Genomic DNA, 25,870 nt, shown 5'->3' on the forward strand with positions numbered 1-25,870 from the left:
AATTTAAAAATAAAATTATTTTATTATTAAAGTTAGATACATCTAATAAAATGTTCTTACTCGCGTCCAGTCTGAACTATAACGAAAACAAATAATGTTAACTGAAAGATGAGTCTATTGACTAACAAAAACACAAATCAATATGCGTTTATAACACAGGTTTGACAATGCTGTATTTAAAACAAAGTTGGAGCCACAATAACTATGGAGATGGAAAGTTCTACGATCAAGTGTAACTGATCATTTCTGTCAGAAAACGTTCATTGTAATTTCAATATTACAACCCTAGTCCCCACAGTGAATCGTCTGGTACGATCAAGAGGTAATTGATACCTTCCTGATTCAATGCAACCTCTAAGGTTTGCCAGGACATCATGTTAGGGATAAATTAAATAAAACCTGCATTTTTTTTTTATCAAAAGGTACATCAGGGTATTTTGTTATTTCAGGTGGTGCTAATAATTTTTTCTGTGTATATATGGCATTAAGAGCGTCAATATGTGGTTTGAGATAAAAATGTTTTAGCTACAAATGGCAATATGTATGTTGTTTGTCAACAGCAATATTGTCATAATGCTAATACGTTTTTTTTCAAGTGATGTTTATGAATATTATGCAATAAACAGAAAAACCCAAAACAAAAAACAACAACAAACAAACAAACCAAGAAACAAATTTAAACAATACCTTAAACAAAACAAAAATACATACCCGCAAAATAAAAAAAAAAGCAAACAAAAGCAAAAACTACAAAAAAGAAAAAGAAAAAAAAAGGCAGTTTTACGGGAAAGGTTGCAGACTGACAGTTATGCCTAACTAGCTCTAAATACGAATGCATGAATGAATATTTACAATAACAACACCCCAGCTCAAAATACTTACACAAATAAAGTTTAGTGTTCTTTCTTTGAATCTCGTATAAAATTAATGATACAGGAACCTTCTTGATTTTTTAAAAAGAAAATTTGCTATTAGAGTTTTCAGTCTATGATCACATATATATGAGATTTCACTGGTTCCTCAGTCTTATTTGTATTTTTATGATACAAAACGACTTGAGAATTAACAACACATGGTATAGAAAGTAAGTGAAACATAGTAATGTTCCATTATATCACCAGAAATGTATATACCAAGTTTTATCAAAATATACCAAATAGTTGTGTGTTACATTAAAATCAAGAAGCTGGATGACGTAAAAATAACAGTTGTCATTTCCTGAACATTCTATTTCTAACTGACTTAAAAGGCCGGACAGCTGATAAATCTGAACGACAGAACTAAACCATATTATTTGATCAGGTCTGTATCTCTGCACAATGCAGAGTCGAATGGGCAGTTGTTAAAATAGTTGTTAATTCCATGAATCTCTATAATGCCTCGTCTATAAGAGGATAGCCACTCCCGATGAAATCCTTTACTGAATATTTCATCCCCTTGCACCGCCACATGGAGGACTGCCACTCCCTGACTAGTTTTCTAAAACAAAACTAGCATCGGACAGAGCTGCTCATTGGAATAAGTACAGTTGTGATGACATGCACTCATGAATCACTGTTACAATAGTGATGATATCAGGTGTCCAACCAGTAAATTATACCTTAAAATATTACTCCATTTCAGTGGATGAACGGACACATTGTTCGTGCTGGGGTGTCGTTAAACATTCATTCGTTCGTTCGTTCGTTCATTCATTCGTTCATTCATTCATTCATTCATTCATTCATTCATTCATTCATTCATTCATACTTTGATACATTGTTTAGCCTTCAGCAGCACGAACTCTGCTTTCTGGCCTAACATTTACTTCATTAACAACTAAGTCCGTAAAAAAGTGTCCTTTCCGGAACAACTAGATAATAATAAAAATGCGACAATGGTACACGATTCAATGGCATAAAATACTAACTATGCATGTCTAGTGTAAATAAATATGATGTAAGGATTTAACATGATCATATGTGATTTTGTTACCTATGAGCTGTTTAACAATATTTATTAACATGTTCACAAATATTCAAGTAGGATTTTGTAAATAAAAAAAATTAAACAAATTAAATGCAGGCCTTTCGAATATGCAAATGTTTGATTAAATATGAGGTTGTTTTCATCACATTTTATGTCAAACGTGTACAAGCACAGTACAATTATTTTGTAAACTGTTTGTTCTTTTCTGAACAAACTGGCTGTAATCATTACAATGAAAGTCATAGAGGTATATGCATATGTATACATAAGCTAAATTTCGTTCCAGCTAGTGCACCACGACTGTTATATCAAAGGTCGTGGTATGTGCTATCCTATTTGTGGGATGGTGCATATAAAAGATCCTTTGCTACTAATGGGACAAAATGTATCGGGTTTCCTCTCTAAGACTACATGTGTATATGTCAAAATTACCAAATGTTCGACATCCCATAGCCGATGATTAAAAAATCAATGTGCTCTAGTGTTGTTAAATAAAACAAATACACATTATGTATATATAAATCTTAGTTGCGTTGTTCAGCATATCCCACTGCCATTCACAGCAATTCCTGGCAGTTTTGTCATATATTTAGAACACAGAACAGTCAGTTGCATTATTATTCTAAATATTATATGTGAAAATATTGTCAACTATCAGTCGATTTTTATTAACTTGTACAATAACAATATTTGACCACCCCCACCCCCCCCCCCCGGACCCCCCCCCCCCCCCCCCCCCCCTTGAAATTGGACCTGGATTCATTATAGTGAATGCTGCCCAAAGTGGCCCGAGTTTGATATAGCGACAGACAGCACCAATAATACTTTGGTGAAACGGCCAATGAGCAAATTTTCTGGGGTGGCTCTAAAGAAAATAGATCTTAGTCGCGGAAATCAAATGGACATCTCATCACAAAACCCCTCAATAAGACCCCCGTCAAGAAAAAACAAAACAAAACAAAAAAACAACAAAAAGAAAACAAACAACAAAACAACAAACAAACAAACAAAACACCACGTAACCATCCTCTATTAATCGAGTGTCACAATGTGATAAAAATGCAAAAACCTAAAACAAACAGTACCCATAACTAAAACAATACCGAGGGTGGGGAGGTTGTGGTAAGTGGGGTGCACGTGTTGATTACATTTATATTATATATTTATTTATCAGACAGGATATCACATACCATAGCCTTTAATATACTGGTAAAAGTGTTGGAACAGTACATGGTTAGAACTGAATCTAAATCCTAGAACACCACAAGATTTTCAAACTAAAATATTTTCAAATAATTTCTGTTCTTTTGTCCACTGAAATAGCTGATTTGACTAATTATGTTTTTCTATCTAGCGAATCAAGATGGTTTATTCTGTCATGTTTATCTTTATTATTACAATCATAAATAGATATATAACACAAACAAAAATGCCATTATTAATGTGAACAGTAGTTTTTTGGCTTTTTTAAAACCGTTTTCTCCGGCTGTTTGGAGTTACATGTTACTTTTTGACCTCTGCGAAACCTTTTTCATTCATTCATTCATTCATTCATTCATTCATTCATTCATTCATTTATACTTATTGGTGTGTTTATATCTAATTAAAGTCCAAGTACGATGTCCTGGGCACATACCTCAGCTATCTAGACTGGCTGTCCAGGACAGTGGATTAGTCAGTCGATAGTTGTTAGTGGTTAGTGAGAGAGAACTCGGCGAAGTGACCTTACATCCGCCAATTGAGTCGTTAAATTCGCTCTGGGTGGAAGCCTTTATCACGATGCGATCTCAGTACCTAGCAACCTTATGTCCAATGGCTTAGCCATACACCACCCGAGGCCGATAGAACTGAAATTGACCCTAAACGGAAGGGAAACAACTCTGATTGTCTTCAGTCCAACACGGATTCATAAAGGTTGCTTGTTCAGTTCGTTTCATTTCGTATTTATAGTTATTTGGTACCTAATTTTGTCGTTTTTAACATGAATCATTTCGGACTCTTGCAAAAAATCAATTCGTACCATTGTATAAAGTTAGTTCGTACCATATTCATCATACTTTTTTCTTCTTTTAAATACCATTGATCCCCGTCGGTGAGCCCATTTGGCTGTTTCATGTCCCAGGCAGTGCACCACGACTGGTATATCAAAGACCGTGGTATGTGTTATCCTGTCTGTGGTATGGTGTATATAAAACCTCCGTTGTTACTAATGACAAAATGTAGCGGGTTTCCTGTTTAAGATTACACGTCAAAATTACCAAATGTTTGACATCCAATAGCCGATGATTAATAAAATAAACAAAAGTAATAGGTATTAAATAAAGTAAAATTGTCTGTTCAACAAACACAATTTAATAAAGCTTCGCTTAATATTTCTCATATTACAATATACTCGAGACTGTAAACAGCTCTATTATTTGAAAGTAAATGACAATCATCCTTCCATACAGTCATCACGCATTACATTATATACATAGATAGACGAAGAGACAGACGAACGAACATACATACCGACACAAAGGTAACAGTCAGCCTGGAGAACAGACAGACAGACGGACACATATTTCAGTTGATAATAGATATACTCGCCTTCATCAGAACACAGACCATACTTTGAAGACATTGTCCGTAACAGCACTCTGTCTATTCCTGTCCATCACGTCTCGGGCGAATGGTACGGTGTCATTACCGCCAGAGTGATCAGCATCATTGCTAATATAATTGCCTGTAACAGCACTCTATCTATTCCTGTCCATCACGTCTCGAGTGAATGGTAAGGTGTCATTACCGCCAGGGTGATCAGCGTCATTGCTAATATAATTGTCTGTAACAGCACTCTGTCTATTCCTGTCCATCACGTCTCGGGTGAATGGTACGGTGTCATTACCGCCAGAGTGATCAGCGTCATTGCTAATATAATTGTCTGTAACAACACTCTGTCTATTCCTGTCCATTACGTCTCGGGTGAATGGTATGGTGTCATTACCGCCAGGGTGATCAGCGTCATTGCTAATATAATTGTTTGTAACAGTACTCCGTCTATTCCTGTCCATCACGTCTCGGGTGCATGGTACGGTGTCATTACCGCCAGAGTGATCAGCGTCATTGCTAATATAATTGTCTGTAAAAGCACTCGGTCTATTCCTGTCCATCACGTCTCGGGTGCATGGTACGGTGTCATTACCGCCAGAGTGATCAGCGTCATTGCTAATATAATTGTCTGTAAAAGCACTCTGTCTATTCCTGTCCATCACGTCTCGGTTGAATGGTACGGTGTCATTACCGCCAGAGTGATCAGCGTCGTTGCTAATTAGAAGATTAAACGAGACTTACCTGTAAGTTGAAGTTTGATGATAATTCTGTTCTACTGCTGAGGGAACGGAGGAATCAAGTGAGATGCGCGCGCAGGTCGATCATACTTCAAAGGATTGTGTGAACAGAACACACACACACGGAAGAATCAACGGGTGGGCATAACAAACAAGGGAGGGCACTTGATTCCTCCGTTACCTCAGCAGTAGAACAGAATTATCATCAAACTTCAACTTACAGGTAAGTCTCGTTTAATCTTCTAATTCTGTTTACTACTGAGTAGCACTCCGGAAACAAGTGAGATTTCAAAGCTGGTGTTCTGAGAGCACACAGGAGATGAACCAGTTATGACAAAAGGACATTTAAATTCACACTTCTTTATTTACCATTCTACTGGCCAAACAAAACACAACTAAAGTTAGCTGTTAGGATATCGTTCAAGGGAGTGTTAAAATAGTTCTCAAGTTAAAACTAAAACACATACTGGTAACATAAAAAAACCTCACCCATGAATACTTAATTCAAATGTTCAGTAATTATGTAACTCAGTTCTAAAAAGAACATAACCTGTATCACTTCACATTAATCAATGCAAGTACACCATCACTAAAACCTTGATCATCTGACAAAGGTTTATTATAAAATGTAGCAAAAGTTGATGAATTACTCCATCCTGCTGTACTCAGTATAGTTTGTAAAGGCACTCTTGCCCTGCTAGCTGCAGAAGTTGCAGCTCCACGTGTACTGTGTGGGGTAAAAATAGTCATATCAATTCCAGCCTTAAATAGCAATGTCTTGATCCGTCTAGAAATTGTAGACTTACTCACCACTTTATGTGGTTTCACAAAACTGATGAACAAACTGTTAGTTTCATTTCTAAGTGCTTCAGTTCTCGTCAGATATTCTGACAAAAACGTAACAACACATAAGCTAGAATCTTCAAACGCTCTAAGAGTTATCTCTGCTTGATGAAATCCAGGCCTGCTTTGCTTTAGCAGGTCTCCAAAACGAAACTTAACATAATGATCTGTAACAGTCACATTTCTAATGTTAATCAAATCTAAAGACTGTGCTCTCTGTCCTGTGAGCAAAGCCAATAAAGAAACTGTTTTCAAAGTTAACATTTCTAACGTCAAACTGTCAGCTGGTGATAAAGATTTCAAATAACGTAAAACCACATTGGTATCCCATGTGACCATATTTTTTGGCAATGAAGGTCTCAAATTAAACACTCCTCTCATGAAACGCTTAATCAACACATGCTTCCCAACAGGGTAACTATCAATTAAAATAAAAGAAGATAAAGATGACCGAGCTGTATTTAGGCAGCTATAACCAAGTCCGCTGTGGAATAAATCTGTAAGAAATTCTAACACCTGAGCCACAGAGGGTGAAAATGGATTAATGTCCTGAGTGCTGGTAAAGCAAAACCATTTCCTTATGTAGGTGTCGTACTGCCTACGGGTTCCGCCACGCCATAAAGACATGATAATGTGCTCTGCAGCCCTCGAAATTCCCTGGCTTTGGACTACATTCCGGACAGCCGACATGCTATGAGACGCAACTTGGGCAAGTGATTCTGGACTCTCTTTGTTGGATGAGACAGGATACTGTTGTCTCTGTGCAAAAGAAAAGGACAGTCGATTAGCATCCTTAAAAGTTTCCCAAACCATGGCTGTGTGGTCCATAAGGGAACTACAACTAGTAATAGTAGTAATTTGGTAATTAAGCCGTGAAGCAAACAGATCAAAGTCAGGTCTGCCCCAAATAACAACCAACTTTTCAAACACAGCAGGATTTAGCTTCCATTCTGCATTATCATGTTTGATTCTGCTCTGTTTATCTGCCAGTTCATTCTTGACACCAGGCAAATGATTAGCTGATAGCCAAATATTCTTAGTCATGCACCATAGCCAGATACTTTTAGCCAGTTTATTGCACTGATTAGTCCCCCCCCCCCCCCCATGCTGTTAATGTAAGCTATAGCAGTTTTATTATCCAATTGCAATCGGACATGAGTATTACCAATGTTAGAGCAAAAAGCTCTAAGGGTAAACCAACCCCCAAGCAACTATAGATAATTAATATGATAAGCAGACTCTACAAAAGACCAGTGTCCTCCTGTAACCTTACTGCCATAGACTCCTCCCCAACCATTTTGCGAGGCATCGGACTGAAGTATTATGGAGGGTGTGCCATGTAAAATATGGCAAGGATATTGATCAACATTCAAAATCCACCAGTCCAAATCTAACTTTGCAGATGAGGATATAGTCATTTTTGCCTCAAAGTCACCTTTGTTTAGCCGTTATGCTTGTGCTTTCTCACTGTCTAGCTGTCTATAAAAAAACCCTGTCCAAACTGAACCCCTGGAAAACTTGCAACCATCAGACCAACACATTCAGCTACAACTCTGATAGAACACACAGGTTGCAGCAAAAGTTTTCTACAAAATTGTTTAAGCTTTTCAGCTTTCTCATTTGTGATAGAAACTGTCATATCCTTAGAGTTTAAAATAAATCCCAAGTATTGCAATTTCTGTGAAGGTTCAAATACCGATTTCGTTGGATGTACTATAAAACCTGCCTGGGACGACATTAATGTGGTCTCCCTGACATTATTCCTACATTCAGCCACTGACTCTCCCTGTAAATAAGCATCATCGATGTATGAAGAATTGATGTAGCCCTTTTCTCGGAGTTTAGCAAAACATGGCTTGGTCAGTTTTGTAAACTGTCATGGTGCTGAGCTTAGGCCATTTGGAAGTGCTGTGAATTCAAGCAATTTAGTCCTATGTCTGAATCTTAAGAATTTTCTGAAATTCTGATCTATAGGAACACTGTAGTAGGCATCCTTCCAATCAGTGGAAGCCATGTAACACCCTTTAGTCATCAAACTGATAACATTTTTCAGAGATTCCATTTTAAAATGCCTGTATGTAATTTGATTATTAAGACTTTTGAGGTTCAAAATTAACCTATTAGAACCATCCTTCTTGGGTCTTGTAAAAATATTAGACACCAATTGGCCAACTTGAGGCATAGCTTCAACTACCACGCCTTTATTAACTAACATAATTAATTCAGTGTCCATTGCCCTAAGCTCAGCATCTGAAAACTTGTACCCACATGGCTCTTGTATCTGATTGGGAAATGTTTCAAACTCTAATGTACAACCTTTAACTGTTGCTAAAATGTGCTTATCAGGTGTTAAAGTTTCCCAGAAATTAATGCATTCAGCCTGAAAATCTTGAACCTGTTGTGGCAAGTCTAATTCACTAAATGTTCTAAAATGTAACCATTCATCACACATCATCTGACTTACCTGTATAGGTTCAGATTTGTCCATATCCACCAGAATTACTTCTGACTGGGGTTGAACGGTCTGTTCTGCTGCTCTCCCCTCCGTTTTTGAAAATGGAAGTTTTTTGGACGGAATTTCTGTTGATAAAACTGTTCCTGTCCAGCATCCTTTCTAGGATAAAAGGGTCCTTTGCCCTTATTGACAATTCTGGATATACCTTTTTGCCCTGCGAGCTTGTAGCCAACTCTATTAGTTTCATTAATATCTTTCACTGCTTGTGGCAAGTCGTCTCCAAAAAGACAGGTTGTGACTGGGATGTGAGCTGAACATAACTGTCCAAACTGAGCATTCAGATCAGGTTTTATCATTTCCCGACGACGTTGACTAATGTCTTGGCTAGCGTTTGCTATGAGTGCAAAACTGTCAATAGCATATCGCATTGTATTATCTAACACAATACCGGCATTTGCACCCGAATTCCTTGCTTGCAGACAATCTTCAAGCAACTTGGCAAAAGGGACCAAACCCTTTAGAATTTTCCCCTGGGTTTTTTTAAGTTTAATATCCCTGGATCTAGTAGCTGGTTTTAGTTTACTCCAAATTTCAGGATTGACTTTTGGCACCTGAAGAAATTCAATATTCTTCAGTCTGGGATATTCATCAGACTTGGCCTTCAGTTTCTCTTCTGGCATTTTCTTACTCAAAATGTCTTGTACCAATTTTGACAACTGACCTCCCAAATCTGGCCCAGTGGTTTCCTCTTCAGAAAAATCCTGAGCAATTTCCTTGAAATAATCTGGGAAAATCGTCATATCAGATGTGTTGTCACAGCCTTTGTCCGCAACCAGGCAACCACTATCCACCACAGACTTGTCTGTTAATAAGTTTTCGATCTGGTCACAAATGTCATCACCCGAAGATCCGGAAAAAGAATCAACTCAGCGACGTTTCGCCGAACGCTCACCGTAAACAACAAAATCCTCATCATCACTGCAAACATTCGATCTCTGAATGTTTTCAGACATTAATTTAACAGATGACGCCAGTGAATGCACCATGTTGTAAAGTTCACTCAAAGATGTGTCTTTAGCAGAGGTATCGGGACCATTCTTATCCGATATGCCCACAGATGAAGAATTAGCTCCCTTATCTGTCTAGAAGATTTAGCCAAACGTGAACCCGATGACCTTTTTGCCACGTTGCCCTTGCTAGGCATATCTGAACCCAATATTGCACCGACTAAGTCAAATTCAGACAATAGTACTACAATTTGCAGTTTTCACACAAGATGGCGGCGTAACGTTCGCCATGTCACATGGCATGGGCCTACAAGTTGTGGCCGAACAAAGGTTCAAAAGTACAAACGTACGTATGCAAAAAACAATCAAACAATGAGAACTTATTCTCAAAGTTACCAGTAATTGTACTGAACCGATGGGAATGTTAAACATGTAACACTTATGTCACAAAACATGGAGATTGCTCCAAACCAACCCATCGGGTAACCATGCTAAACGCGCTATGATCGAACTGCGCGCGCATCTCACTTGTTTCCGGAGTGCTACTCTGCAGTAAACAGAATTGTCCGTAATAGCACTCCGTCTATTCCTGTTCACCACGTCTCAGGTGTATGGGACCGTGTCATTACCGCTATAGTGATCAGCGTCATTGCTAATATAATTGTTCGTAATAGTACTCTGTCTATTTCTGTCCATCACGTTTTATAGCGTTATTCGGGAGCATATAAATTCTAAAAATATCGGGCGAGAATATTTATGCAATAGGCGAACTTGTTGGTCTATTTCAACATTGAGAAAACAGGGGGAAAAATGCAGTAATAAACTCTGGATTGTATACTAGTATAAACTGATTTTATGGCTATACCATCACGGGTTTGTTTTCGTCTTGAAACGAAGTTTATATCAAATGTTATATTGAAATTAGTTTCCGGCATACTTCGTAATTCACTCGAATCATTTCGTATACCCTCGGCATAATCCCGAATGTTTTCAAATTCTTTTCAAATCACTGGCATGATTTTGCAAGTAAGGTTTTGATTGGTCGAATGAAAGATCAACTGGACATGAACTCCAACGGGCTGCTGTTAGATTCACATGTAATAGTGGATCTAATTTTAATTAGATTGCGGAACAACATTCTGTCTAGTCCTGTCCATCTCGTCTCAGATGAATGGGACGGCGTCATTACCGCCAGGGTGATCAGCGTCGTTGTTAATTCACACAGGAATGTATGTACAAGCATCACTCCGTCCATAAATATGTTATTGTACTCACAGATGCTTATTCCAGATACAGTGTGCTCCTAGACAAAAATAAGAAGAAAGAAAATAAAACAACAAACGTAAATACCAGAGCCAGTACGTAGAGGGCGGCAGGGGCAGGGAGGTGCAATATGAAAAAATGCTCTAGTTTTGTTAAAATGCCCCTATTCTGGGGCTGGAGATTTTTGTATTTTACTGTGCCTTGATGTTTTTGGGTTTTTGTTTTGTTTGTTGCTTTTTTTGTTTTTGTTTGTTTGTTTGTTTGTTACTGAATACTAGTTAATTCAGGTACTGCTCTTGATACTCAGTGTTACCTATTAAAGGTGGTCACAGCGCATGAATCCTTCACATTAATAATAATAAAATAAAAATACAAAAACCAAATCACTTATATTATTATCTATTCCCAAATCGATTCTAAATACTATTTGAGTATCATAAAGTTATGATATTTTTGCACACACACACACACACACACACACACACACACACACACACATGCGCACATATATATACACACACACACCTATACACACACACATATACACACATACACACACACATACACACATACACACATACACACACACACATACACTGACATACACACATATATACACACACACTCACATACACACATATATATACACACACACACACTCACACACACACATACACACACATAAACACACACATACATATACACACACACACACATACACACATACATACACACACGCACACATACGCACACATACGCACACACATATATACACACACACAAACACACACACACATGCACATACACACACATACACACACACATACACACAAATACATACACACACATACACACAAATACATACACACAACACATACATACATACACACACACACATACACACACAAACACACACATACACACACACACATACACACACACAGAAATACATACACACACATACACACACACATACACACACATACACACACAAACACATAAACACACATACACACAAACACATAAACACACAGACACACACAGACATACAGACAAACACATAAACACATACACACAAACACACACATACACACAAACACATAAACACACATACACACACATACACACACATACACGCACAAACACACACATACACACACACACACACAAACACACACACACACAGAGACACACACATACACACAAACACATAAACACACACACATACATACACAAACACATAAACACACACACACACACACACACACATACATACACACAAACACATAAACACACACACGTACACACAAACTCATACACACACACACACACACACACACACATACACACAAAGACATACACACACACCTATATACTCTGTCAATTACGCTATTTCCATGAAAGTGAATAATTAATTAAGTCAAACATTTATATATCCAAGTGTATTACTATTTGATGAATATAAAATACTATAGACTAACAATCGAACTTTTCTTCAGAAAATTAACACACGGAATAAGAGGAATTCCCATTCTGCGGTTCGACTTTTCACGATTTAGGGTATTCTTACATTCTTTCATACATTAATTTAAACAATTTTAAACAAGAACATTTACTCATGTAACTTTAACAAATAACGTAAACAGTTATATTACATGTTTTGACTTACCATAGTTTGACACCCAATAACCGATGTATTTTTCGTACTGGGGTGTCATTAAACATTCATTCATTCATTCATTCATTCTTTCAGTTATGTTATTAATTTGAAGTATAGAAAGCATCTGAAACGATCTATATTGTATTCCAATTATTGCCGAAAGTAGTGCAAAATCGAGGTTCATTTTAAGTCACATGATATAATTTTTACCAATCGAAGTATAAATTTGCATATTGCATTTATTGTCGAATGTTTACTATTAAACTATGTTACTATGTTTTCAGACATAGGCACTTGATGGTAGGATAATAAACAATTTCCCCATGATACGGTTAATGTATATTTAACTAGCATTGATGTCACATGATATCATTTTCACCAATCGAAGTATAAATTTACATATTGCATTTATTGTCGAATGTTTACTATTAAACTATGTTACTTTGTTTTCAGACATAGGTACTTGATGGTAGGATAATAAACAATTTCCCCATGATACGGTTAATGTATATTTAGCCAGCATTGATATTATAGACTGGTGTGTGCAAATTAGTGTGCTACAAAATCTGCAAAGATGGGATGAACTAAATTACCCTGTCATCAAGTGCCTATGTTTTCTTACACACCATTTGAGAACTAAAATTGACTGTCGGTAGCAAACATATCTGGAGTCCTTTTTGCTAACATATTCACATACTACCAGAAACCACGAGGTCAGTGCAGGCATCGTTTAACGGAACAAATACGAATGATCCTGGAATGCAAGATTTGTACACACAGATGAATGTACTGCGCTGTCCGTTACAGACAACAGCACATACTATCCAAATGAAAACATCAAGTGGAGCAGACATCGTTGTTTCACAATTGCACAGCATTATAGTCTTTGTTTTATCTGTCTGTTACGGAACAGAAGTACACTGACTAGAGCAAAGCACACGACTAGGCCAAGACTGTCTGTGTAGTGGAATCTCCTTGTCATATATCTAGTGCGCGACGCCCTCGACTTCTTTGGCGCTCTATATATATATATATATATATATATATATATATATATATATATATATATATATATATATATATATATATATATATATATATATATATATACACATCCAAAACAACAAAAAACCCAGCATCTATGAGTTTGTTTTTCAGTAGGAGTACCATAATATGTGGAGCAATAGGTCACTCCCCTGCCCCCATCACCACCACCCCTCCACCCTCTCTCTCTCTCTCTCTCTCTCTCTCTCTCTCTCTCTCTCTCTCTCTCTCTCTCTCTCTCTCTCTCTCTCTCTCTCTCTCCCTCTCTCTCTCTCTCTCTCGTGTCCGTAATCAAACATTTCTCCTTTCCCTTCCATGTTAATATACTTGCATCTGTATGAGTGTCACGTTCAGCGTTGTCAATCTTATGTAAATGAGTACAGTGGATGACCGGCCTTGGTTGTCTAATTGTTATACCATCGACCTTAAAGCTTGTTAATAAATGTTGAATTTCCCATCCCGGTAGTACAGACTCAAACTTAGAGTGACTTGTAACTGAACAGTGTGGCCAGACAGGCGTGACTGCAACATAATTGAAAATAACTACGGAATTAAAAGGAAGAAAACAAAAGTTTGTTTTGTTTAACGACACTACTAGAGCACAGCGATTAATTAATCATCGGCTATTGGATGTCAAACATTTAGTAATTCCGACTCGTAGTCATCAGAGGAAACCCACTACATATTTTCATTAGCAGCAATGGATCTTTTATATTCACTTTCCCACAGACAGGAAAGCACATACCACAGACGTTGATCAGTTGAATGGTTCCACAGAGGTGATTCGATCCTAGATAGATAGATAGATAGATAGATAGATAGATAGATAGTTTATAAATAAACAAATAAACAAACAAACAAACAAATAAACAAATAAATAAATAAATAATTGACATGTTTTATGAAAACAAAAGAGCTATAGAGTGAACCTATTAAATCAGACAACAGTAGTTTTCAAGCACGTCTATTCGTGACCCCAGTAGTAATATCTGCTTTCTGTATGTCTGATCGCAGACAATGTTTTCCCACTTGTTACACTTTATATATGTTTTACACGTTATACATCATTACTTTGAACTTCTATCAAGGTTTATGAAGAGGTGTATATATATATATATATATATATAAAAACGAAAGAAAACCGTAAGTAATAAATCAAAAGAGAAAGAAAAAAAAAGAGGAAAGTTTGAATGAAAATACCAAAACCAGTATAACAGTCAAAAACCCATCGGTTCTAGACAGCTGAAATGAGGAGAAAGACAGACAACAAATATCCCATCCCATGATTCAAATATTATTTTAACCTTGTTCGCGGGCTCGCTCAGCGTGTTTTTAAGTCACCAGGTTACGTTATAAAAATTTTTTATGACAACGCTGTTTGTCCGGCTCTTAGAGCTTTACCTAGCTTTCTATACAGGTTTCACGCATGAATGACTCTTCAATTTTATCTTCAAATAATCACGCTGGCGTCTTTGGCATATACCCGTGCGTACGTTGGTGTGCACGGAAGACGAAGAGACAGTGTTATAAGATTTGTAGGCGTCAAGTTACATTGAAATTATCTTAGGGCAACCCGCACATTTGGTGAGTGTCTAAACATATTAGCGTCAAGGGGGTGATGGAAGAACACCAGTCGTTTAACAATGAGAGACTGGTCCTAGCAGGACCTACGCAAACAGCACCCGACGAAATCTACTAACTTGATTTAAAACAAGTATTGTGTACTATGCACACACACCTGTAAGGAAAACAGACTTCTAAGAAGCTTGGTGTATAAACATTTGATTCAGGCTATAAAAAAACAGAAAAGCAATTTTCTCCAGCCAATAAAACGTCCGGTAATACAAATAAAAAAGAGTTGAAGATGAGAGGAGGTTACGTAAGAGTTATTAGGAACATATCTCGGTTAGCATTCCAACCACAGTCTCGAAGTTCCTCGCAGCGCGCGAGATACCTTACGAATTCTAAACCGCCAATAACAAGATTATATATCCTACACAACTATCTCTATAGTGCTTGCTACGATCAGGAATAACAGAAGGATAACTGGACTAGTTTATCTTGTGAGTTTTTCGTAGTCTAAATGTTCACAATGACTGGAAAATTTGCACTTTGTATATTGAGTTTATCGTTACTTACTTGTATCGCCAAAGAAATTCCCTCCAAGGAATTCTTGGACGGCAATGATAAAAGTTCCTTGTATAGTGACGATAAAACTTCTTTCGACAGTGAAGGTAAATATCAATTGGATAGTAACGTTAAAAAACCCTTGGATAGTAATAGTGAAAATTATCTCTTTAGTGAAGATAAATATTTTCTGGATAGTAACGTTAAAGATTCCTTGGATAGAAACAGTGAAAATCGCCTCGAAAGTGAAGATAAATATTCTTTGGATACCGATGGAGAAGCTTCCTTAGTTAATGACAATAAAAATGCTTTGGATAGTGACACAGATGTGCTAAATAAAAACAGTGAATATTCCTTGGAAAATGATATTGACGATGCTTTGGCTAATCATGACGGCAAAATCTCTTTGGATAATAAAAATAAAACGTTGTTCGATGTGGACACTGAAAGTTCATTGGATGGGGATAGTGATACATCAAGCCCTGTTGATGACAATACACATATAGATAACCCAGATGAATCAGGTGATGATGTAGACATTGTTAAAGATATTGACACCATGGCTGACAACATTCCTTCGAATACAGTGGATCCAACTGAAGAAGCTGAACTGTTAGTTGGCAATAAGAGGCAAGACAGTGATGAGACAAACGAAGTGTACATAACGGACAATGAAAAAAGTTATGACACAGTTGAAATAATCCAAACAGATAGCATCAATAAACAAAAAGATACACCACTGGATGTCAGAGACGTGATTGATAAAGAGGTAGAACCGGGTGACCTATATAGAAAAGACGGAAGCTACGGCGATTCCAAAATCAGTGAAAAGGACAGAGAACTGATGCAGTCCTTCCTAGACGACAAAGGAACTGAAACCATGCAGTCATTATCTCAAACGGTTTCTGATCAAGATTTCGAAAATGAACTCTCAGAAACACACGATAATAAAAATGAGGTGGTTGAAAGTAGCAACGATGGTGCAACATTTTTCAATAAAGAGAATAGACTTCCGATGGAAGACACTGACATTGATTTTGACCAACTGAGACAGGCCATGGACGAAAAGGACAAACAGCGAGAGAACGCGCGAACAGCTGAGTCATTTGAACCGATCCCGATGCCGACGTCATTTGAGAGTTACGACATTAACCACGACGACGCTATAGACAAGGAGGAACTGATCAAGGTGACGGGAGCCTGGGAGAACGTGGACGTCGTGTTTGCCATTGCTGACACTGACGGTATGTAGTAGGTCAAGGTCACAGATCTGCCTTGTTGTTATCTTTTCGTTATTTATCCTGCAATCACTATATGTATTGTCAATATATGATGCCTAGATAAATTTCGGTATTTTCGGTCACCCACCGAACATATAGCTTTTTGAGGGGACGGAATTACTTTTACACCAGTTATGATAAGCAAAGAAGTGTTGTATTGTTCAAAGTTACTTACCTTTTTTTATTTCCAGTTGATAGATTTGATTTTTTAAAACAATTTTGAAGAAAATGTTTACTTTAAAAATAAGAAATAAATTGTTATTATTAAGTACTATTTTGCTTCGTGTATAGATATTGTAGGCGACATTTCATTAATTTTAATTTTTATGTGGATTGCAGGATAAATAAAACAAGCATTCTGAGAATACTTCTAAAGGAATATATGTCTCCATCTGGGCCTAACAAATTTTCATATCTCCTAAATTCAAGGGGCATAACTCTGTAAATGGGTAAATCGCCATGAAAGTTAAACCTGATCTGTAACAGTACATAATAAAGCTATACCTACCATTTCAGATCAATATTTCAAGGCATTGTAAAACAAAGTCCGGGAAACAAACAAATAAATAAATAAGTAAATAATTAACAATGTGTTTGATAACACACTGAAAATAAATCACTGACGAATTATTTGCATTCAGACAAATTCCAAATGCATTTAAGTAAATTACTGCCAAACTGTAATTGTATAATATACAAACTTTCTACTAAACAAAGAAAATACTTAATGCATGGACAGCTTTATATAGAGCATTGTGCCGTGAGTAAACAGTGCAATTATTGTTATGAGAACGACGAAAGTGTAGAAATGTACCTTCTTGTTGGAAGAGTTACAAACCGAGTAACATACCTTGGATAACATGCCTGTTTGTCTTTATCTGCAGATGAATGTCAGAACAGTGCTGTTGTCGTAGACAGTTGTGGTGATTTCTCTTTCTTTATTTTGAGGGTTAAATATAAAATAAGATTGATTTAAATAATAACAAAAACATAAAATCACAGATATTATTGAAAAAACAATTTAATGAATAAATAGATGAGGACTACGTTAACAGCTGACGTATTTTCTTCAAAAGTACATGTACACCAGCAAATTCCGATGATTATTTTAAAAAACTTTTTTTTATTTTGCTTGTTGTTTTTGTTTGTTTTTTGTGTGGATTTTTTTAGGGGGAGTGGGTGTTTTCTAAGGGGTTTAGTTTTGTTTTTTGTTTTGTTTTGCTATGTCTTGTTTGATTTCGAATGCGATTTTTGTGCTTTGCTTTGTCTAATCAGACATATGTTCAGACATGCATTTACCCCTAACCCTGACGTGCATTTACCCCTAACTCTGACATACATTTATCTTATTTACACTATGGTCTATATTTATTAAAGTTAAAGAATCCCCGTCCCACCATTTTTGGTTTAAATAATGTTATCAATTCTTTATCTGTACAAACCAGTCCATGGGTATAGTACTACCTGTTTATTGGTTGTGATGGATAACACGAATAGCCTGATTTGAGTTTAGGGGGGGGGGGGGGGGGGGGGGGGGAGAAAAAAAAAAAAAAATTGCTAAAATGTTTCGATTATTTCCATTTTCCATTCGTTTATATAGTTATTTTCGTGCCTGTATCCAATTAAGGTTCAAACACGCTGCCCTGGACACACACATCAGCCATCTGGACTGGCTGTATAGGACAGCGAGTTAATGATTAGTTGTTAGTGAGAGAGAAATCGGTGTAATGGTCTTACACCTATCCATTGAATCGTTAAAACTCGTTCTGGTAGGAGCCGGTACCGGGCTGCGAACCGAGGCCGGTAGGCGTAACATCAGTGGTTAGTGAGAGAGAACTCGCTCTGGGTTGGAGCCGATACAGGAAGGCGAACTCAGTACCTACCAGTCTGAAGTCCAAGGGCTTAACCACTAAACTGCCAATACCGCTTTTGTATACACTTTCTCACAGACAGGCAGGGCAGCACCAATCACGGCTTTTGATACACCAGTCGTAGAATCATTGAATATGTCCAACGAGGTGATTCGATCTTTCGACCTAAAACGCTTCCGCCTCCGCCGAGCACTCTACCGATCCCGCCCAACTATTGTATATAAATTTTCCATCTCTCTCGTGTGATCCTTTCTGGAATATTACATTTGGTAGAAGACCACAGTTATTTGTGAATCTTCAGTTGAGATTTATAGCATGCCAGCCCCAGGCATCCTAAATGCCCACCTATGCTTTAAAAATAAAGAAAGATACAGGTATTTTTAGTTTCAAGGAAATTACAAATAGGATCATAGATATAAAAAGGATTCATTTAATTTATTTTGAGTTAAATTGTTGTGTTACTTTCATCATAATGTGCCCAAACTGCATGATTCTGTGTGCATATTTGACAATGTTCACACCCATACAAACTACACCCAAGCGGAAGTTGGCAGATATCACGCATATATTTATGAAAACTTTGCTCACCAAACCTTATAAAAATCAACTTGTTTGAAAACTACACAAATTGATCGCGCCCCACTTTTGTCACAAGGAAAACCCGGTGCATGAATACAAAGCCTCAATACAGCTAAACAGTTTGCACCTTTGTAAAAAAACAAATGTAATTCTTAAACAATAACTCCTTACCTATCACTAAGCTTTAGAATTTACTTCATATTCCATACAATTAGTTCTTCAAACATGGATATGCGCAGAAATAACAAGCGAACTTTTTTTGCGCAGTGTATACAAGGGAGCTAACTGAAAGGGTAGGAAGGAAATGTTTTATTTAACGACGCACTCAACACATTTTATTTACGGTTGTATGACGTCGGAAATATGTTTAAGGACCACACAGATATTGGGAGGAAACCCGCTGTCGCCACTTCATGGGCTACTCTTTTCGATTAGCAGCAAGGGATCTTTTATATGCACCATCCCATAGACAGGATACCACATACCACGGCCTTTGATATACCAGTCGTGGTGCACTGGCTGGAGCGAGAAATAGCCTAATAGGCCCATCGACTGGGATGGATCCTAGACCGACCGCACATCAAGCGAACGCTTTACGATTGGGCTACGTTCCGCCCCCTAACTGAAAGGGATCTATTTGTACAATGCTAACTTAAGAAACGATGTAACCACAGTACTGTAAATCATTTGTGCAGGTATGCATGTTTAACCTCTTTTTTACACTGAACTCGAGACACCAATTGCATTACGCGTTAATATGACTGTTAAAAGACTGTGTTAATATTAGATTGCTTTGCCGGTTTGGCCTGCTCGGGAGCTGTTTGTTTTGGAGCACGTTCAACACATTCGTTTGAACTAAACATCACCTAAACATATGTTCATACAACAAATGTTGATTGTTTTAGTTCATGATGAAAGAAAACAAGCAATTAAAGGCCTATAAGGTCATCGCAGGGTTGGAGTATAATGTAAAAAGAAAATTTATGTTACATTCTTTTTTCCCCTCTGTTTTTTTTAAAGAATAATATCATTAGTGTAAGGAATGGTAAACAATGTGCTAAGTGTACTTAAAAGTTCAGTCAGTTATGTCATTACTTTGCCATATTACTCAGCGGCGGATCCAGAGAGTGTGAGTGGAGGTCAGTTGCAGCCCACGAACGGAAAGGACTGTTTGTTTGACGAAACCCCAACGTCACCAATGCATATGTAAACAGTTAAGGCCTTGCCACACGATACGAGTATCTCGTACGACAATAGCTGATTGCGACAAGACAATATGACAATTTCATCGATTGCTATACAATCGTTTTTTCTCGTACGAAGCACTCGTATCGTATGGCGTCGCCTTTACTATCAGACGTAACTCATTAATTTTTTATTTTCAATTTAATTTCGTGCTTATATCCAATTAAGGTTCAAGCACACCGTCCAGGGCACACACCTCGGCTACCTGGGCTGTCAGTCCAGGACAATGGGCTAGTGTTTAGTTGTCAGTGGTCAGTGAGAGAGAAGTCGATGTAGTGGCCTGACACCTATCCATTCGTTCAAACTTGCTCTGGTGGGAGCCGGCACCGAGCTTCGAACCAAGGCCGGTAGGCGTAACATCAGGCCCCGTGCTTATAATTTTTTTAGTGTAGACTCAAGTCTCTAATAGAGTCATGGACTTTAACGCAATGGCAAAGTCATACAAAATGTATGCGTGTGACGCCCTTTGTAATTGATGCTAGACTCTAAATGTTTTATAAGAACGGGTCCTAGCAAACAGTTGCGACGCTTGGTTTGAGAACAACTTTGTTTTGTTTAACGACACCACTGGGACACATTGATTTATTAATCATCGGCTATTGGATGTCAAACATTTGGTAACTTTGACATATAGTCCAAGAGAGGAAACTCGCTACATGTTTCCATTGGTAGCAAGGAATCTTTTATATGCACCATACCAGTCAGAATAGCACCTACCACGGCCTTTTTTACAACAGTTGTGGAGCACTAGCTGGAACGAGAAATAGCCAATTGGACTCACCGGCAGGGATACATCCTAGTCTTAGATCTATAGTCTTAGAGAGGAAACCCGCTACATTTTCCCATTAATAACAAGGGATCTTTTATATGCACTATTCCACAGACAGGATAGCACATATCACGGTCAGTGATATACCAGTCGTGGTACACTGGCTGGAACAAGAAATAGCCCAATGAATATACCGACGGTGATCGATCCTAGACCGACCGCGCATCAGCCCAGTGCTTTACCACTTGGCTACGTCCAGCCCCAGAGAGTTTAAGAAAAGCCCTGCATTTACTACTCTAGCAAATTAGTAAAAATGCTTCTTTCATGTCTATATTTCCACAAACATGATAACATTTACCGCATCCCATGATACATAAGGAACGGGTTTTTGACGCGGCACGGATGCGGTTACTTAAAAAAAAAAACCTTCTGACATCCAATAGCCGATGATTAATTAATCATTGTGCCCCAGTGGTGTCATTAAACACAACAAATATACATACAATGTACTTGAAAAAAAAACTCGTCGCGCAATTGGAAACGCTGCTATTTATAGCCACAGAACGTTTTTTTTTTTTTTTAATGCATCTGTTTTCTAGACTGCGACCGCATTGCACCCGTGCCGCGACAAAAAGTGGTAAAGCGCTAGCTTTCAGTGCAATTTTAGTTTCAAGTGCCCTTTTTGTCTAGCTAGATAAAATCACTGTATCTCATGTCATCATTCTTTTTTATGTTCCCAAGCTATTCCGGGCTAGGTTCGCCCTGAATGATCAGTTGTTAGACATCTAATATTCACTCTTCTGGAGGAAGTGAGCTTGGGTATTATTACACAAACATATTTTTACTTTTTCTCCTTTCAAGAAGATCATTCAAGGTTCATATTACACACACTAAATCAAGTCTTCGTTCAGTACACGTGTAGAGTGTGTGACTAATGATTTATTGCATTGTTTAATGTTAAGCGTTCCCAACCACCTACCCCCCCCCCCCACCCCCCCCCCCAAAAAAAAAAAAGAAGCAAAAAAGCAACAACCCCCCCCCCACAAAAACAAAAACAAACAAAACAACAACAAAACAACAACAAAACAAAAAACAAACAAAACAAACAGACAAAACAAAACAAACCCAAGCAAACAAAACTAAATAACAAAAAACGCACATACAAAACAAAACCAGCAACCGAAATCAAGCAAACAAACAAAACGAAATGACAAAAAACAAACACCGACCCCCCATTAAAAAAACAACAAACAAACAACAACAACAAAACAAGTAAACAATCAAAAAGAAAAGAATGAAACCCCCCCACCCCTCACCCCCCCCCAAATTAAAAAAAAAAAAAAAACAAAAAAAAAACGAAATAACAAAATGTAAAAAAAAAAAAAAAAAAAACCAGACAAACAAACAAAACAAAAACAACAAAACGAAATAAACAAACTGTCGCCTCAACCCACTCCCAGAAATTAAACAAGAATAAAAACAACAACAGCAGCAGCAGCAGCAACAACAACAACAACTATTATTATTAGTATTATTATTATTATTAAACCAAAGCAAAATCAAATAAAAGCCAAACAAAGCAAAACAAAAACCAAACAAAGCAAAACAAAAACAAAAAAACAAATCAACCTAGACAAAACACACAACAAAACTGAAGCCAGTAAACGCCACGGAGCGGTTGCGACAGCTGAAGGCAGATTGTATGCGATACGCTACATGTTCAGTATACACAGTGTATCTAACAACTGTCAGCAAGAGTAGAATCAGTGGTACAAGCTTAGGTACAGGCTACGGAATGTCAGTACACGCTCAAACATGACGGAGTTGTCACGATCGTGCTTTCTCATATGCGGTACACATTCGCTGCGGTAAAAAAAACAAATGCAGTAAATTTCTACAGACGAATCGAATTTGACTGAGATGTACATGGGAAGCTTGACACTTCAGAAACATCTGTATAGATCTAAAGGTACAACAATGAACCTGTGAAACTGGACACTACGTTTGGTTAATGTTCAAACCTGTAACACATTTGGATAACGTTACAAAAAAGACTAGTAAAACAAGATTTGTTACGTTGAAACGTAAAAATACCCTAAAAGAGAGATTACAGCTCGTCTCTATAACTGTTACTTCTTAGAGGTACGTGCGTTTTTAAAAACATAAAAACGGTTTTCCGTGCTATTAGAAACACCAGGATGACCAGAAACACTTCGGATGTACAGAAATGAATAATCTAAATAAGAACATCTAAATAATGTCTGATTGCAGCTATCGAAAAAGACTAATGGTCGAAAATACGACGTTAACAAATTAGGGTCTGTTACTTTAGACCATCAACATTAATTTGCTTACTGCTACATGTCATTCTTCGATATCTTTTGGCTACACTCGCTAACCTAGGTTATAATATAAATGCATGCTCAATAAAATTAATTAAGAGATAGTAGATATTTTCGGCATGTTTCTCTAAATACAGATAATTTTATTGTAAGATGTGAACACTGTTGCTTATTCTTAAACTTAATGCTTTAAACAAGTTAAAGCTTACAAAATGACAAGTATCTTTTCTTAAAATTAATGATTTAAACAACAATTTACAGCAAGCAAAATGATAAGTATCTTTAATATCATCGTGGATGTCCAATTCCACTGAATACATCCAAGATGTTCCGAATAGTCGGTATCCAATGTATTATTTAATTAATTCTTACTTCTTCGCAAAGAAGATTTTCATCATTAAAGAGGCACTTACGACTACCGTAAGGTTGCTTTAATACTACTACTACTTACTACTACTACTACTACTACTACTACTACTACTACTACTACTACTACTACTAATACTAATACTAACAATAACAATAACAATAGATTTTTATTTCAGATCAGTGATCCATAGAACATATTTAAACATCACATACAAAACTGATTACATAATATAAAGTAGCTTGTGCCAAAAATTTACACAAACAGATTTGACGTACACATTTGTACACCGCAGATGGGCAAGTAGGTCGTTTGAGGTTGTTTCAATTCTGCTCTTGAGCGAAGTAAAGCGCCAAAGCTTTTTACTCGATGACTGGCAAACATCCTGCTGGCACTGTATGGTTGTCGTTGTCCGATCATCCATCGGTATGCATTACTATAATATATGTTAAGATCCTTCGTGGTTTTGTGGAACGACTGTGAAGTTTACATTTGCCATCCGTAAAACGCACCGTAAGCCACTACAATTAACCTTAGCTACGGTTCTTTCGAACCTAATCCAAGGCTCGGACTACGACTGTCCAGTTGTTAGTCTGAACGCACCCGTCGGAAGTTGGGAGTTGCGCAAACATTATAACGCAACCGTTGGCCAACTGTGTCATAACATAGCGCAAAACCGCCGTAGGCTATGAGGTTACGTGTAATGAACCCTAGTCGAATGCATATTTCCGTTTGACACACAGTGTGCACGATGCTTTAACGAATATTACAGGTCAGATTTTAGGGAAAGCATGTTTAGAAGACATCTGTAATCAAAACCTGCTGGACTAATAATAAATCGGCAAATAATTAGTAAAAGGTCTACTGACCCTTAGTTAATATGGTTGAGGTTAGTATTATGCATGTTAAAACCTAAATTCCAGTGCTCTGAGGTGCTATAGATAAAACTTTTATTTCTTTAAATATTTTCCCGTTCCAATCAGTCCATCACAAGTGCTGTATCAGGAAATGTTATGGTATGTTTTATCTTGGTTAGGGGGAACGTACATGTAAGAGATATCAGTGCGTTAACAGAAAGTTAAGTTTGTTTTGTTTAATGACACCACTAGAGCACATTGATTTATTAATCATTGGCTAATTACATGTCAAAATGAGTTACTTGTGGCGATACTGTTAGAAATAACCTACTACATTCGCTATTATCAGCAAGGGATCTTCTATACGCACTTCCACACAGACAGGACAGGACATACCATGGCCGTTGATATTTAACAATGGGGCAAGGGGCGGGACGTAGGCCAGAGGTAAAGCGCTCACCTGATGCGCGGTCGGACTATTTGGGCTATTTCTCGTTCCAGCCAGTGCACCATGACTGGTATATCAAAGGCCGTGATATGTACTATCCTGTCTGTGGGATGGTACATATAAAAGATCCCTTGCTAGTAATGAAAAATCAAGCGCGTTTTCTCTCTAAGACTATATGTTTGACATTCAATAGCAGATTAATAAATCAATGTGCTTTAACTGGTAAAGCCAGTGCACCACGACTGGTACATCAAAGGCCGTGGTATGTGCTACCCTGTCTGTGGGATGGTGCATATAAAAGATCCCTTGCTGCTAATCGAAAAAAGTAGCCCATGAAGTGGCGACAGCGGGTTTCCTCCATCAATATCTGTGTGGTCCTTAACCATATGTCTGACGCCATATAACCGTAAATAAAA

At 37.4% G+C, this 25,870-nt stretch overlaps 1 protein-coding gene across 1 annotated transcript in view; it reads left to right on the plus strand.

Moving 5' to 3' along the window:
• The first annotated feature begins 15,140 nt into the window (after positions 1-15,140).
• LOC121367919 (serine-aspartate repeat-containing protein F-like) overlaps positions 15,141-25,870 on the plus strand; it is a 33,380-nt gene continuing 22,650 nt past the window's right edge. The window contains exon 1 of the mRNA XM_041492372.1: positions 15,141-16,940. Within this exon, the coding sequence (XP_041348306.1) occupies positions 15,653-16,940 (1,288 nt within the window). The 5' untranslated portion in view covers positions 15,141-15,652. The remainder of the gene's footprint in view (positions 16,941-25,870) is intronic.

Source organism: Gigantopelta aegis, chromosome 3 (genome assembly GCF_016097555.1).
Source record: "Gigantopelta aegis isolate Gae_Host chromosome 3, Gae_host_genome, whole genome shotgun sequence".
Taxonomy (NCBI): domain Eukaryota; kingdom Metazoa; phylum Mollusca; class Gastropoda; order Neomphalida; family Peltospiridae; genus Gigantopelta; species Gigantopelta aegis.